General features: G+C 32.3%; 1 protein-coding gene across 4 annotated transcripts in view; it reads left to right on the plus strand.

The window, feature by feature from the left end:
- Window positions 1-17819, plus strand: part of LOC106641666 (uncharacterized) — a 180643-nt gene that overhangs the window by 135434 nt on the left and 27390 nt on the right. For 3 of the 4 annotated variants that reach the window (XM_089592317.1, XM_089592315.1, XM_014356163.3), the window contains exon 3: window positions 7820-8141. In XM_089592317.1, the coding sequence (XP_089448443.1) occupies window positions 7820-8141 (322 nt within the window). Of the gene's footprint in view, window positions 1-7819; window positions 8142-8789; window positions 8866-17819 lie in introns of those variants that run through there. The other variant, XM_023391787.2, reaches the window with a different exon arrangement.

The following is a 17819-nucleotide window of genomic DNA, read 5'->3' on the forward strand; positions in this document are numbered from 1 at the left end:
AGATGAAAATCGCTGCTTAAAGCTTTCCCACTCTTCCTTCTTTCCAGAAAAGGTTGGTAGCTGTAGGCGAGGTAGGGAGGTATGAGCTTCATTCGTTGGGTTGACAGTCAACGACGGAACTGAATTGGAAGACTCTATTTTCTTTAACGTCGCGATTTTACTTAATATCAAGGCCTTAGCTGACCCATATGCAATCTCAATATTAGTATAAAAATCGTCCTTAAAATACTCGGATTGCTTAAAATCTTCCTCATACTCAATCAAATCCTCGTGACGACTCATGAAAGTTTTCCAATAAGTCTCTAAAATATCCAATCGTGCCTCGAAATGATGGATTGTTTGCAGATCAATAGCTACTTTGGTTGTTGAATACATATAAAAATTCTGAATATTAGTACTCAATTTTAACTGAGCGTTATGGATTTTATCCATCTTGGAAACGAAAAATTAGATTATCAAAGCTAGGAAGATATTGAAATAATACCAATCGTCTAGCCGCAATGCTAACCGAATCACTAAATATTATATACACAATATACAATATATACAATGCTGAAGGTCGACGCGTCTGACGAATGACGAGCTCAAAAGCAACTCTCTGAAGTAAAACTAGGAGTCCTGCCGCGACGCTAACCGTAACACCAAATGCTATTTACACAATATACAATATTTACAACGATGAAGGTCGACGCGTCTGACGAATGACGAGCTCGAAAACTATTCTTGAAGAAAGAAAGAGAGAGAAAAATATTGCGTTGCGCTCACCAAGCATCAGCTTCTACCTGTCCCTCCCCGCTCACTCTACCGTCCAGACCGAAGACAAAGGCTGTGAGAGTACACAGCGGGGCGATGACAAGGAATCTGTGGTTTTGACGCTGTTGGCTCCGTCTGCAAAAACCCGCACAAAGAGGAGACCGATAACTGCTTGGCCGACGCTGGCTGCTTTCTCCTTTCTCTTCTAGATTGTTTTGGATAGATGCGATGTTGGATTTTATGCGAAAGAAAATACATTTATTAATTCAATTTGTTTTTTTTTTTTTTTTGTTTTTTTGTTTTTTTTTTTTTTTTGTTTTTTTTCTCTTTTTCGACTACTACCCACGCTCTACTACCATGAAAAATTTTGCTGTAATTTGCTCGGCTAAAGAAGGATGCCTTTAGCGAGCCTCGAATTACTTGGGCTAATACTTTATATTAATTTGTTAGTCGAGTCGCGAATCGACTAATAGTAGCGAAAAAGGCCATATTAAAATAAAGATGGACTTACTTCACAATTATAACAAATGAAAAATCGTGATTCATTCATTAATATAAACATATATACAATCGCACTAGAAGAATGTCGCTAGCATCGAGGAAAATCACGACGCGAGCACAATTCTCATTCGAATTTAAACAAGCAAGGCTTAAGAAGCTGAAGCTTAACCAATTCAACTTGAATTGTTGAAAAGTTCGCTTAAATCAAGACGACGAGTCGATATGAAACTCGATCTCGTTAGTTTAAGGGGGCTCCAGCGGGAGGAGTTAGGAAGTCACAGGTAGCTTAATTGATAGATAAAAACACGCTGATTCCAACGGTGTCCTGATTTACCCCTCTAACCCTGGAAAATTTTGAGATATTTGCTCTCAAAGTTCGTACATTATACATAGCCTCTCATAGAGCAACGTGAAAACATCGGTATTTTCTAACAATAATTGAGGAGTTACATGTCAGGACTGTAACTGTTTTATAGAAAAACATCTCAGCTTTCAGATGGTACCTTCAAAAATATAGGTAACCCTGGAAATATTTGAGATATTTTGTAAAGTATTGATCAAGTCATTGAATTAGCAGGGTCATGACGGGATGCCATCTTATTGTTTGTAAGGCGCGCGCTTTTGAATATTTCAGAATTACACTGCAAGTACTTACATAAGTTTCATGTCATTTGTAACTCTTTTTTAATCGTGTTCTCCTATGGATTACTTACACATATTTTTTTTTTTAAATAAAATAGAACATTGAAAAATTTTAACTGCAATTATTTTTTATTTTATCAAAAATTGCGTCAATAATTTTTTTATTTGAAATAACTCTTACTTTATTATTTACACTCATAGATAATAATGAGGTGATGCCATTTGTAGGATCTTTTTTATATGCATCTACTAATACTTCTATTGATATCGATTCTTTGGCCATTCTATAAATTATCTTATCATTAATAATATATTTTAATACAATTAATTTTTGTTTGTTATCATCAATTACTTTTTTATTTCTTTTTTGCTGTTGCAAAATCATTTCAGCATCCTGCAAGTCTTGATGACTCTTACAGTGATGTGTGATTTCTTTCATTTTTTATAACACAAAAAAACTAATTCTAAATAAAACGCTCTGTACGTGACAGAAGCTCCTGTTTGTTTACCATATGTACGGACACATCATATATATAGATGATGGTGCTCGCTTATATATACACGTATATATAGATTTATACTCACAGAAGTGATACCAACTAACCGAATAGTTTTTGGGTTGGTACCAGTGCTCGCTGGAGCCCCCTTAAATTCAAGACGACGAATCGATATGAAATTCGATCTCGCCGATTTTAATTATAATCTAACGAAAATACTTATGCCTGGACTGAGGCTGGCGAACTCGGGCAAAGCGAGAAAGAGTGGCCGGGGTGATCCTTTGAGCTGGCAACTGGCTAAAACAACAACATTAATTTGCTTCTTCTGGTGAACTCGGGCAAAGCGAGAAGGAATCCGTCCTGGTTGGCTTCTAACCAGAGAGTAGACCGAGACGTTCACTCGGAAAGAGCTCTAGCCGTCTCCACTAAAGAGAGAGAGAGCCAGGAGTAGGGCTAACACACACATATACACACCAAACGGGATCTCGTAAGTTCTCAATGTCAAGAAAGGTATTGTTGCGGTAGTGCGGACCCGTGTGAGCCCCCTCCAGGCCCCTCTGATCGCTATTGGCAACTCACTGAGCTGCGAGTGTCGCGCGCCTCTGTCCAGGTCATACTAACGTGAACAGTTATAGTCATTTTCATACATCTTCTTTATACTTTTAATTCTAGTTCTCATTGTATCAACAAAAATTTTTTACGTTCATTAATAAATTCTTCGTAAGCCTTAGATGACAAAAATACGTTGGTACAGTTTAAATGTTCTCATTTTTTCTTTTCGCTAGTTTTTCTGTATACTTACACTAGTTTCAACATTGAAATTGCAAAACGTTTTTAAACTCTATTTATTTATACCTAGTCAACAATACACATTAATAAGATTCGTTTGTATACACAAAAATGTATCGCATCATTTTAAAGACATTTAACATGCTATTCCAGTAACAATTATTCCAGTATTCAAATCCAATATTAAAATTAGAACACAAATGTTTAATATTAATTTTTCAATCCCTTACGAATATTAAGTAATCAAGAAATAATTTTAATCATACGTAAATTTTTGATGGAACTTAAAGGCACTGTATGCGTTTATGATAATTAAAATGGTCTAGCCGCTGCACAAATGTTTTAAATTTTATAAATCAATATATATTAAAATCCGTTAGCGAGTATGAGCATCCACTGAAAGAAAGATTTGTTTACTATCAACGTACAACTATGTTAACAGAAAATTAGTTTACATGTTCTTTACAACTTTTTAAATTTTAACTGACACAGACGGTATGTGAATAGTTAACATGCCATATTTACGTGGAACCTGCGCCTCGCCAGATGGCACCACGCGGAATACACATTATACGTTAGTTAACAGTTAACATTTAAGTTAATTACTGACAAATCCTTCTCTCAGTTCGTGCATGTATAAGCAACTTGAACGCCTTTTAAACGGTATTCTAACATTCAAATTGCAGTTTTACGTAGAAACCTTTGAAGCATAAAATTTTCATCTATTTCTAAACGAGATTAAGAAAATTATCTGATTATTTACAAGCGTAAATGCTCATTTTGTACTGAGTTTAAGTGTTACTCTATCTTGGCTCCCACACACTACAGACTGCTTTCTCTGACTCAACTGTTAGTTTTTAATTTACTTTCTAATTCATTTTGGTCTTTCCTGACGCTACTGCAAAAGAAATTAGTAAAAAACTATAGAGAAATATCAAAAATTCTGATAACCTACTACATCATAAGTCTAGTCGATTGTATCCTACAAGTTCCAACGAAAAAAGTTCAGTTTCGATCTAATAGAATAAAGATTTTGTCAACTACATTTCTTGTGATAACCTACTTATTTCTGCAGTGCTGACTACGCTATTCAACAAATAGCTTCTTACACTACTTTTTCAATTATACTTTTACGTGTCCCGACCTTAAAAGTTGCAAAAAGGTAAGTAGCATTGTCTGTGCAGGAATATGCATATTTTTTATATGTTCTTAGTACGACGTCACTAAATCCAGTTTATACCTAAAGCTGGCAAAGAATTCGTCTTGGACTAATAAATAACAAACAAAATAATAATTTTCTGGTTTAGATATATATCGTGCGCGCACTACGAGCAACATCGTTTTTAATATACCACTAAGCTTAAATTCATTTAAAAGTAAAGCCTAGGTAAACGGTAAGGCTAATAGTCACTTTACTGGGCAAAGATGCTGTCTTTTCATGTAAAATCCGAATGAGATGAAATATAGTTTTTCAAGTTAAAGTTAGAAAAGAATAAAGTTTTCAAGTGAATGTTTTTCAAAATATCTTACAAAAAATATGGATATCCACATTAAACAACATTCTTGCTGCCAGTTGCAATGTATGAAAGCAAAAAAATTTGCAGTAACGATAAGTCAAAAAGTTGTTGCCGTTTTTAAAGCAAAACAAGAGTAAATTTCTGATTAAAGTGATATTCTTATACATAATAATTTAAGAACAAACTAGGAGCGGCATTGGCTCAGTGGTAAGCGTGCTTGTTACTAATACAACGTTGTTCTAGGGGTTGTGGGTTCGATTCCCGGTAAATGCAAATTTTTTCAAAAACGGTTTTCATCGGGAAAAGTTCCTATGTAACCCCGGCTATTTCAGGGTGGGTTTTTTCGTGGAATTTTCCTCCAGAGTAACTCCAAGGTTTTTCCATGCTCCACAGGTCTCCCGGTCTGGGTGAATGCGAAATACTGTTAGGAGTTAGAGATTAGTGGATCCGATGTGCCAGGCAGGGATCACCGGCCTTACCAGCGAGGAGTGGTCCCTGAAATGTAGGGCTTCTTGGGGGATGCTAATTAGCCTGGATCCGATGCTTTGCCAGAGAACGCTGGCTTAAATGGTGAGGAGTGGACGTCCTGAATCATGGAGTTCATCCGGGGAAAGGCTACATAGAAGCGAGTGGATCCGATGCATCGTTTGGTGCAGTGAGTGCCAGCTTAACTGGCAAGGTGTTTCATGGAAGTTACTCCACACTGTGCCCATGGATTAGGTATAACATCAGTAAAAAAGTTGGAAAATGGGTGGGGCAATACACCCCCACACATGGGTGATGGGTGGGTCGCCCCGGCGACTTGACCTAAAAGCTGTCGCGGTGATCCGGTAAAAAAAAAAAAAAAAAAAAAAAAAAAAAAAATACAAGAACAAACTAAACGGCCACGGTAGCACAGTGGCTAAGACGCAGTTCTTGTAGGTCGAGGGGCTTGGTAACGCATGCTCACGAGTTCAAGACTCAGCCTTTTCTAACTTGACTCGCACCTCTGAAAATCTAATTTCTCATGTGTGTATTTCAACCGTGGTCTGATGGTTTAGAAGCCATGCAAAATAAGGTCCTTTTTGCTGTGTAAGTGATTGATTTCACAATTAAATCTGAGACGGTTTCTTACTATGCCAATGACGATAGCATATATATGCACAGTAACACAGCACTGCAGAGGCTACTGAGCATAGTTCTCCGAAATGTCTGTAAAATATATTTAAAAAAAAAATAATAAAAACAAGCTGAACTGAGGTTCTACATAATTTCAGTGAAAAGCACATAGGTGTGCATTTTTTCGTATGTTATAGAGTTTCATACTAGAGAAATAGTTGGAAATTCAAAATTAAAAAAAAAATAACTCAGTTGGTTATCCTATTAAATTTTTTTTTCATTCTCAGTAATTAACAACATTTTTTCCTACACAGTTATAAAATAAAAAGGCCCTTATCAAGTACAAAATCTACGAACGTAAAAATTGATGCAAATAAAATTTTGTAAGCAGAAACAATTTTTAAATTTTTACTGAAACTTACAATCGTGTACACGTCACTCGACAGTGAGTACACGCAAGATGGTAAAGCGACAAATACAACAGTTTGAAACTTTTTGCACAGGTCTTATATAGGCGCTGCTTATACATGTGTGTATTATATATGTGTGCCCGTAATATAATGAAGGCCAATAACCTTAGTGATTAGAAAACATAACGACTACTAAATTGTGGATATATCTAACATTTTGAATAATTTTTTTAATAAAATTTTTGTAATATACTTTTAAATCATTTGTACCTATTATGGTGGTAATATTGTTTAAGTTGATGAAAATATACAATATTTCTAATAATTATCCATTGAATTAATTGTTTTCAGTATATTGTATTTTTATGTAGTCAAAATAAATAAATGCTTCGATTCTTTCTAAATGTTGCACTTATACAGATTTTTCTCTCAAATATCTTGGATCACTTGAGTTCGTATATTCCAGTTTTTTAATTTCAAAAAGATTGGTCCGCTTAACAAGTCTTACAGTTATTAGTATTCAATATTACATTTATCTGTATTATCAACTCGATCCTTTTTCAGTTTTATAAACGTTGAAAACTTACAAATACATTTTTTTTCTTTTACACATACATAAAAGTATATTGACTTCGTATGTTATTTATCAATAGATTTAAAAACTATTTAATCATTATTATTACTCGCAATTTTTCTGATTACAACATTAAGTTTTTTAACGATCAGCTAAACTAGTAAATTATGAGTACAATTTACTCTTACAAGACACTGAATATGAAATTTGGGTGCAATTTGTGTTACGTAATTGTTTCTTTGTGTATTTGTTATTAAAGTCAATAAATTTATTTCATTGAAATTTGTTTTGTCAGGATCATTAAGTTTTTTTTATTCCTAAATATGCTTTATTACTATCTTTGTAAGTGTTGTCAAAAATATATTTTAACTTTGTATCAAAGCACAATAATTCAACAAGAATACAAGACCTATTTTTTATTAACCAATATTTGTTAAAATTTAAACAACGATTGACTACTAAGAGGTACTTTATTTTTACTGTCGGTAATGAAACTGTAATTTTGATAAGGTTTTAAGAGCATTACCACCCGAGTCTTTGAAATCGAATATCGACCATCATTTGGGCCTTGAAGTATCTAAGCATTATAATTATAATAATACCTATTTTCGTAGCAATAAAAATTATTATGATAAGAATTAATAATATTATTATTACAATATAAATAAAAAAAGTAATATAACGACGACAATTCGTACACAAATTAGTTTTACGATGATTATTGTTTTTTCCCAAAGAGTTACAGCCTTATATTATGTTTCTGATTGTATTGGGGATAGATGCAGTTTTTTGTTTTACTTTCACAGGATTTGAAAAAAAATAATTTCAACTTTATAATAGTAACTAAAAAAAATATTTCTGATCTTAATAAATGTAAATATAATTTTAAGAATAATGTAAAAGTTGTTTTGAAGACACCTAATTGTTACCGTCACAGTACAAATCAGTGATAATTTTTAAATAAAAACAAGTGATTTGTCCTTTGATATTAAATAGTATTAAGTATCAGACTTACGTTGATGACAAATTTCTTTTTAGGTACTGAAATAGATGATGAAGAATATTTTGCGACGCTAGATAAAAAGTTACCTTTAATGATTCTTGATCAAAATGAAAAATGGACTGCAGTTAAACTAAAAACTTTAACACCTCATCTGATGTTCTTCGATGATACCGATCGTTGTTCTCAAACTTCTGTCTCAAAAATCAATAAAAAATGTAACGATTGCAGAATGCCAATTGAAATATTAGTATCTTCTCTACATCATGAGCCTTCTCAACTATCTGTCCTAGGTAACACTGATCTTGAGATGCTAAGTGACATGGATCCCAATAGTTTGGCTGATATCATTTCAGATAGGTAAATATAATTTATAAGAAATTGTTTTACATGTACGTATTATTTATCCTATTCACCTTTCCGCATCATTTTGTACAGAAATTTGTTAAAAAAATTTTGTTTTTGTAGCTTGTTATCTTTCAAGTAAAGGTGCCAATAAAAAATCGAATCCTAGAACTCAATACCAGTTTTGTATGATAACATCGTCAACTAAAAACAAAAATTTAATATTTCTGGTACTATTTAACGTTAATTTGGACCTAGGTGGAAAAACTGGTGGCGCACTTTCTTGGCAAGAAAGAGGTCCAGGTTCGAGGCTTGGTTAAGGTGTCACTTTTTTTAAATTGTTACGTATGACAAAATTAAATGTTTGTTAACCATTTTGTGAAGTTAAAAATGACTTAAACAGTATCAAAATAATTGTAGTATTGAAAAAGTGTCTTCAGCTGTTTGTATGCACATGAGGAAGTATGCATACATTTGATTTTGGTTCTGTTACAGTTTTCGATCAAGAAGACACTTTATTTGAAAGACTAATTTCTGAAATAGTATATTAAGTACAGTTTATACTATTACTGATACACACCGTGTTCAATTATTATGTGACGACACACAATAATTATACACAATTTTTAAATGTTATACTACAAGTTACAAAAAATTCAGCAGTTTCAGATAAAAATTTTAGCTGGCTTGTCTTGCACACGATACATACAAATATATTATCTTATACATAGCTTTATTACTTCTTCTTGCACCTGTTTCGAGTTTTGAAGTTGTCTATTGCAATTAGATGTAAGTAGTATTAATTTTATTGATAATATATTTTTATTATTACATAGGAATTATTGCAATATTTACTATTTTTCTTGTATTTTGTTATTGTCATTAAAGCTATCATAAAAGTGAGAAGCAAACATTTTCAGACCTTTATCAATTTTCATCAGTAGTTTAATAAATCGTGCAAAGTAAACTTCCTCAACGTAAATAAAAGCGTGACTTGTTATTAACTTATGCTTTATTAGAATTACTTATAGTTGAGGGAAGTTGCGCCTGTATTCTAGTCTCACTGACTTGGTCCTTTCGCTCTCACGTCTCTAGCTAATCTCCCCTTTACTCTGTCCTTTTGCTATCCCTTTCCTATCACTTCTCCTCTCTATCCCCCTACCTTTTGGGCACAAGCCAGTAAAGGCGCACGCATGCATAGCTATATCCTATCGTACGCAACATTTCAAAAACTTTTTTTTAATCATAAATTTGACCGCAAATTTTAAAAATGCATTATTTAAGAATACATAGAATTATGTTTATGCTTTAGACTATTTATAATTTATAAAAAATAACAGCTAAGGCTATTGCATTGTTTTCTTTATGTACTCATTTGACATTAAAAATTCGTTGAATTTTGGTTTTCCAATGATACCCACGTCAAATTATTAATTTAATTTTTGTGTTTTAATATTCACTGATTTTTGCTATTTTTCACTTTCTTTCAGATATATTGCCTTCTGAGCTGTTACTGATACATTTGCGTTTACATAATTAATTTATATTACATGTGTTATAAGATTATCGTATTTTATTAGATGACTTTTTTTTGATTCTCCTATTACTAGTTTTTTTTTTTATCTTAGACTTCGAATTTTTTAAACATTTTGTTCTTTTCTTATATTATTTTTGGGTTTATTACTTATGAGTTCATTATTATAAAATTAAAAAATCTCAATTTCCTGATTCTTACATTTTCTTACGATTATATGATTAGATTTTTCTAGGTTATAAATACTTTTATTGTATTTTTTATTACTTTAACGCATCTTGCAATTATTAGTTTTTTGTATTTTATATCAAAATTAAATTTGAGAAAAAAATTTAGCAAATATTAAGTATTAGATATTTAACAAATATCTTAAAGCCATGTTCAGCATGACTAACTTATCTTTATAACTTGGCTCTATCATCCTATTTATTGTGTATTTTGATTGTTAAACATTAGACTTTATACCAAAGAATATTTGAGACAGTAGAAACAGAAATAACAAAAAACAAAATACATTCATTACAAACGATCAAATTAATCTTACTTTATCTCTGATAGTAGAAAATGCAATACACAGCGTCTCATAAGGTACATATACACGAATACATATATATTGTAGAATATACGCTTACTGATAGTTGTAGAACGACAACTATATTTATAACACTTGTACTAGATTGAAGCAAACTGATGTACATAGACCATTCAGTGTATGTCGAGCATCTGACAAAAGCGTAAATGCCGAAATAGCTGTCTGTGATTAATAAAGACATTGTGAAGCAAAGCAAAAGTTTTGAAGTTTTTACTCATCAATATACTTTTTTAATTCGAAATGTTTCACCAACACCCAAGCGAGAACTTAATAGTAAAAAATATCTTATAAAGTGATCAATTTTCGATTATGTCAGCTATAGTTTGATTTTTTGAATAAGCTTCTATTTTCATAACTTCTGACCAGTATCTTGGATTCATGTTTGTCTCTTCGACGCAAAGGGCCTGACACTGAGGAAGTCCTAGAAGATACATTAGGTTGAGATCGAGAGAGGAAGAGAAGAAGAGAGAGAGGATGTACGAACGATATTATGGTACCAAATTTTTGTGGTAGCTTCAAAAAGACGAGATTTCTCGAAGACATCTCTGGACTTGATAGAATGTACATGGGGTTTATAGTTTGGCGCAGGCACTAGGCTGCACAATACACGTAGCTTTACCTAGAGAAAGGGCATAGTAGAGTGGGGCAGAGTAAGATTTAGTTGGGCCTGACAGACTGGAGACCTGAAAGTGTGTGTAGAATAGAGCAGAAAATAGTAGAGTAGAGATTTGAGATCGTAGTGGTAGAATAGAGCAGACAAAGAGAAAGAGAAAACAGGTGAGCGAAAAAATATCTTGTGAGCGTCATGATACAGGATGTAAAATATCGAAAAGTTAAGAGTCCAAATAGGGACCTAATCCAGAGCTTCCGTTATACGGACTTAGTGTGAGAGGCTAGCACGTCGTGTTTGAGTGTATTCGCTAGCACCAGTATGCAAGTGTGTATATGCGTTGCGGTTCCAATCAAGAAGCTGTCTACAAGTGCTGTAACTAGGACTGAAAGAGAAAGAATTGGATAAATAAATACTAGACGCGAAATTAGAATAAATCTAATGTTATTTTTTATCCTAGACGCAAATCTCCTTTTAGATGGATCAAATAGAGGAGAGAAGAGATAATGGTTCATTGAGCGGAGACGATTGCAAAAGTTTCATTACGATATTGCCTAGGATAATAAGTCAGGAAGTAACAGCAAAAATACTCGTTATCAGAAAGGTAATAGTTCAATATCATTAAATTTTATACAATTGTTAATTATTTTGCTTAAGTATTTTTACCCATCATCAAATTGTACTTTTTACTTTTGTTTCAAGTTTGTTTTTTTACTGACTTTACATAATCAGTGAAACATTTAGCTGCATTTGATTTTGTTTAATACAATATATTTCTATAGATTTATGCGCTCTTATAACTGTGTGTGTGTCTCCTCTGGAGCTTCGTTGAGATGAGAGCTCGAGTTCTCTGCAAGCGCTGCTTAAAAATCACTCCTTGGTTATCAGCGAGCCAGTGCTTACCTTGGCATGGCAAGTTATGCTAGAGAGTCAACCCTTTGTTTAAATAATATGTACGGCCTCATTTTTACGGCTGCGCAACCATCTTGTGTTGCCTCGTTCGAGTGTTACTGGCCTCCGTCCACGTTTTGCATAGTACCTATTAGAGGATTTACAAGTATCGTTTTAATACGCTTATTTTATTGAGATTACAACCTCGTCCAATAAACTGATTTTAATCTCTAGTGTTATGAAAAAATTCTCACATCGTTATTTAGTGAAAGCCTTATTTATTACTTTGATCTCATGTATTAAATTAGTTACGTGTCGCGGTTTCTTCCCTCGTGATAGTGACCAAATGCAATGTAGAATTATAAAATTGAATAAATTTATATGTTACAGTATTCAGAGTATTATATCGATGTTTTAATTTCGTAGTTATAACTCGCAATTTTGAGTAATTGTTGCATTTTGGTGAATTCTTGAGACGTTGATTTACGACAGAGAAAACAATATTATTTCTCACATAATGGGAGCCTCAATTAACTTTCTATTTTGCTGATCGAGCAAGTTATATAAAAAAATCAAATTTGTTTTGCTAAGCTCCAAAATAAGTGCTTGAGATTGATAAAAATACGATAAACCTGCAAGCTATTGTATACAGCATGAAGATTTTGTACCCTTATTTTAATGGAAAAAGTCATAATTTATTAAAAATACACATCTTATTATATAATGAAGTTATCCAGGCAGGACTCTCCACATTACCACTCCCCCCATGCCCGCAGGCGGCTCTTAACCCCCGATGCTCGCACGTAAAATGACGAAAAATTTTATAGCTATCTCTGTTATTTCAATTTAATAAAATAGTATCTGGATCCTCCAAAACTCGTCTCCTCCTGCGGGTCCCTGCACAAATTTTAAGAGCTCTCCCACGACCCTCTGCAAAATAAAAAAAAATTCTGTGTATTTTTTCGTTATTTTAAATTAATAAAACTGTCTCCCCCTCCACACTCTCTCAGCAAAATATTCAGTTACTTTGAAGCATCAACAGGACTCTCCTTTACTATATTCAGAACATATTTTACTGTTACAGCACCCCCGCAATGTTCAGGAACAGTTAATATACACGTCCGTTATATTGACCATTTATTAAAAACCAATGTTGTCCTCACTTGTCAATCCTTTTCTCACCACCTAACGGTTTCAAAGTATTTTATAAATATATTTTTGTGCACAGTATTTGTGCCTTAATTATTCTTAATAAGATGTGCCCAAAACGTACGTTGATTTAGACAACAATATTGTATACATATAAGTAACTATAAGATATCAGATCTTTATTTGTAAGATTGTGAAATTTATTTTACGTAAAAAAAATTTCACAAAACGAGAATGTGCACAATCCTTGTGTCCATTAAGCCTAGTCTGCTTATAATTACGAGGGGTATTCAAAAAGTAAGTTTCCTTAGTCTGGCATTTCTCTTAGACGCCGCACAGTGGGATAAACTGATATTTTTCGTTTCAAAACTATATCAACTTCCTTAGAAAAAATATTTTTTCATGAAAATTTTTGGATCTTATGGGTATGATGACAAGGAGTAACAAAAAATTAAGGAGAAATGTAAAAAAAAAAATCCTAACCTACAAATTTTGGATTATTTCAGAAATTTTTCAATTTAATTTTTTTTTTCTGTTGAAAAATTAGTTTTAGAGAGCTGGTATTATACCTTCATATTTATTTTACATATATTCTTCATTTTTTAAATAAGATATTAAAATTGCGTCTGAAAAGTAACTTTTTTTGTCACAATCAAGCATAATTCCAAAAAAAAAATTTTTTTCTTCAGAAAGTTTTCAGAAGTGTAAGTGTTATGGCTGGGAGTGATAAATAACTACTCAATGACTTAAAAAAAAAATTAACCTCTATACTCATGTGGTATTTGGAATTTTTTTTCGTGTTTTGAAAATTCGTTCTTATTCTCTTTATTTTTCCAGAACATAAAGTAGCTTGATCAAATTGATGCCTTTGATAATTATAATCATATAATAATAGAGATACGATGAATTGCGATGATGTCATGGATGCTTTTAAATTATGACGTGCTTATTTCACTCTTAATCGGATTCCGTTTCCGTGTCGCTTATGTCATCGTCGTTCTTCCTGTATATGTTTATAATTTTATGATTGACATCGGTTAATAACTATTATAAATAATACTTTCACATGAAAATACTTTTCATGACTATTTTCATTTATTTCTAACATAGTTTCATTCTCCAATAACCTTGCAAAAATAAATTATATTATTTATTTTGATTACGTTCGCATAATAATCAGTCCATCTCACCATTACGGGTATTTAAATTCATTAAACAGAGTAATACTAAGTCTTAAAATATTGCTTTAATACCATAGTAAAGAGACAAAACAGTTCATTTTTTACTTTACATTAGGTATTCAAAATAATAGCATCAAATGTACTAAGTGGCAACATTTTATTGAAAAGTATTCATCGCTTTTGTAATTAAAGTGATCAAGAAAGAATCATTTAACTTACTACTCTACAATTCAAGACGTAATTTTAATCAAATGTAAGATATCATTAAAGTTTCGTGATGATGTACACAAATGTTTAAAAGTATTTTTAAGAAGCCGATAAATGAATTGTAACTTTATTCTCGGTTTGAAACAAGATAAAATTGTTTAGTTTGAATTCAATAATTAGAACGTTTAAATCTAATTTTTGATTAAAAATAAAATAATTATTTTGCTTAGTAAATATAACAAATTTAAAATACTGCATACAGAATGACAAATTCATTATGTATTTTTTTTTCCCCCAGCGTATAATACAACTGTAATTTGTGGAAGTTCCGATGTAATTACTACATTTACATAGAGAAATAGGATATAATGATATTTTAACAATAATATATAATATTATGCCTGTATTGATTTTTGAAATCTCTTACTTGTTGACTGTCTCTAATTTTATTCAATATTACACTAAAATTCACAAGTTTAACAGAACTTTGTACAGACTATATGAGTGCTTTTACTTACTGTGATCGCGCGAATCCACTTAAGTCTTGAACGTTTTTATGATTCGCCTTTGGCCGTTGTCTTTGTTTAATGTACTCTAATGAAATGATACGGTCTGTCATATAAACTGCCCTTTTAAAAACATCCAGAATTCTAAGCTTCCTACTTATTTGTCGTGCGTGTGCAGTCCAATTTCTGCGATAATACTTGGTCTACTCGAACCGTGAACTTTTCGTAAATTCTATTTCGTACAATTTAAGTTCACTCATCTGCTTTTTCGTAAATAATATGGATATTACTATGCAAACTAATATAGTTAGGTTACTGATTTGACACTTCATTTTTCTTAACAATTAAAAGTATGAACTTTTTTGCAAGACGTAATAGCTGTATTTGACAAAAGCCAACTTCGTTCATGATCGATAATATTTATATTTAAGAATACTTTGAATATACAACTATATTTCTAAAGAAACATTGTAAATTTGAGTTTTCTCACACAGTTATTCATTAAAATATCCAATAGCAATCAATTTCGGACTTTATGTGGAAAACCCAATTGCATGTGCATGCTAACTCAATTACTCAAAACGATGGTATGTGTGTTTTTGCATAAATATCTATGAGTATATGATAGTTATTTACATTTAAATGATTGGTCAAACTTGGAAGGTACAACCTTGAGGACACATCAAATGCAAGTGAGTGACAAACTCGTCCAACTGTTTGGATTTTTATTAAAAATAAAAAATTGTTTTGCGTCACTTAAAAAAAGTAATAAACCCTGCTGTGTAAGGTCTGAAAAAAGTAAAATTTTTTTTTTGAAATTTCCAGTGCGATAATGTTGCCTAATTATTACAATTACGTCTTGCAACTTTCATTAGAAAGTAATACCTCGTATCCTATATTTTGTTACACACAAAAGATACACATTAACTACAGTCACTGCATGTGCTACGGACTAGAGAATGAAAGAGTTTTTCAATTTATATTTCACCTTTAATATTAGCATTAATCATCCATGTTTGCAAAGTACTCTGTAAGTATAGACTCCAGCGTTTTCTTCTCTAATGCAATTCGTACTGGTCTGCAGAATCTATAACTTTGTGGGCTCGAATTCTTTCATGTGCGATTAGCTGTAACAAAATAATTTAGTATTTATATTACTAAAATAATCTCTACGATAATTCCTAAATTTTGTGCTGAGACAGCGATTTTTATTGACCAAGCATCATAATTTATTAAGGACGCCCGATGATTAGACGTTGCTCTCCCTTAGAATAGTATAAAACGTATATTCGAAGAGATCAAATGACAAAGTGATAAGGCAGATATTAAGATACGAGTATAGTTTTGAAGACCCAAGAAATTTTTCTCGTATAAAATTTTTTGCATTGTTCACGCAGATATTATCGATTATATAAAATTTACTACTTGTGTTGAAATATTTATATTCCCAACTAAAGTTACTCTAAAGAAGGCCTTCTTTAAATCATGAAATTTTTTATAACACATTTTTCACTGTGCAAACGATACAAACGATAAACAGTCAATTTGCTTACCATTAGATCTACTTTGTAGTTGAACAATGAGCATACTAGAAACAAACAAAGATTGCAGAGGATCTTGATTAATTACATTTGAATCGGTATAGCCTTGCTGTGGGTAACAATGACCAGCAGAGCTATCAAACCCAAGTGTTACAGTTAGCTGCAAGTGTTGTAAGTCCTGTTTGCTCCAAGAAGTTGCTACTGCAGAACAGAGTTCTTGCGCTGTTTTATTTAAAATATTCGGGAAAGAAACGCAAATTTCAACTTCTGTATGTACATCATAGGGTAATACGAGGCAATTCTTCATCTCTTCTTGTATCATTGAGTAAGAAGGGTAAATATTACATTTTCTGATACACAAATCCCTGACTAGAGCTATATACAACTTCTTACTAAAATCATGTTCGCAATAAAACGCAAGAGCCGATTAAGGAGAATGCCTGTATTCAGCAATTTTAGTACTTGGCTGTACATTTTCATCTTCAACTTCCATCTCTTCTATATAGTGATATGTTCTACTTATTTCTTCATGAGAATCATTTCAAGCAAGATGAATTTGGCATAACTTCACTGCTAATTTCAACAATTTGATATTATAATTGATATAATCTAACATTTCCTGGGCTCGCCTTTATAAGGTGCTCGAACTGGCCTTTTTTGTTTCAATACGTGGTCGTCCTCCTTTACCAGTACCTTTCTTTCGCTGTAGGGGGACGTCCTTTTACTTTTTCTGTCTACTTTTTCGGTTAGTTAGGTAGCTTGGCATTCTATTTGTAAGAGAAATTTGAAAGTTACTGAACAATTATTGACGTATACGAAATGAAAGACAGTGATTTCATAAAGGTAAAAAAAACAGCAATTGTGAACGCCCATTCAGTATATCATATGAAGTTAATATACCGACTAATTAACAGACTATCTCACTTTGGTATATCTTAATTAATAATCAACTTTCATGTTATTTACGTTAGTAACAATATTAATTGGTTAATATAATTAAGTCAAGCGAAAATGATCAAATTTACATGGGCATAAATTATAAATTGTCAAGTTTGTATTAACACTGTTTCAACAAGTTTAAATTTTTTTTATTTAACTTACTTCTATAATCGTTGGTTATTTGCTGTTTGCACGCACGCAGTCGCAAGATCCTCAAAGGTTGACCGCAACGATGGTTATTATTATACATGAGAATACTCGTAGTGATGATCATAAATAGACTGCTGCATTTGAAGTTGGAACCCAAATCGACGGGTTTTTTTTGGTCTCCTTTTGTTCACTTTTTATGTGAGTCAACAGTGGCCTGGGTTGCTCTGGGTTTTCTCACACAGCTTTAAGATGTGCCAAGTGCGATGGTAGCGGTAATAATGGTGATGGTGATAGTAGTAACAGTAAAAGGGTAATTGCAGTATCTGGTAATAATGGTCATTAACAGTAAATTAACACATTGTATACTTATATTGATCATAATTATTCGGTTAC

Source organism: Copidosoma floridanum, unplaced genomic scaffold, assembly GCF_036245765.1.
Source record: "Copidosoma floridanum isolate Cflo_tuat_1 unplaced genomic scaffold, Cflo_Japanese_pri ptg000016l, whole genome shotgun sequence".
NCBI classification, from domain to species: domain Eukaryota; kingdom Metazoa; phylum Arthropoda; class Insecta; order Hymenoptera; family Encyrtidae; genus Copidosoma; species Copidosoma floridanum.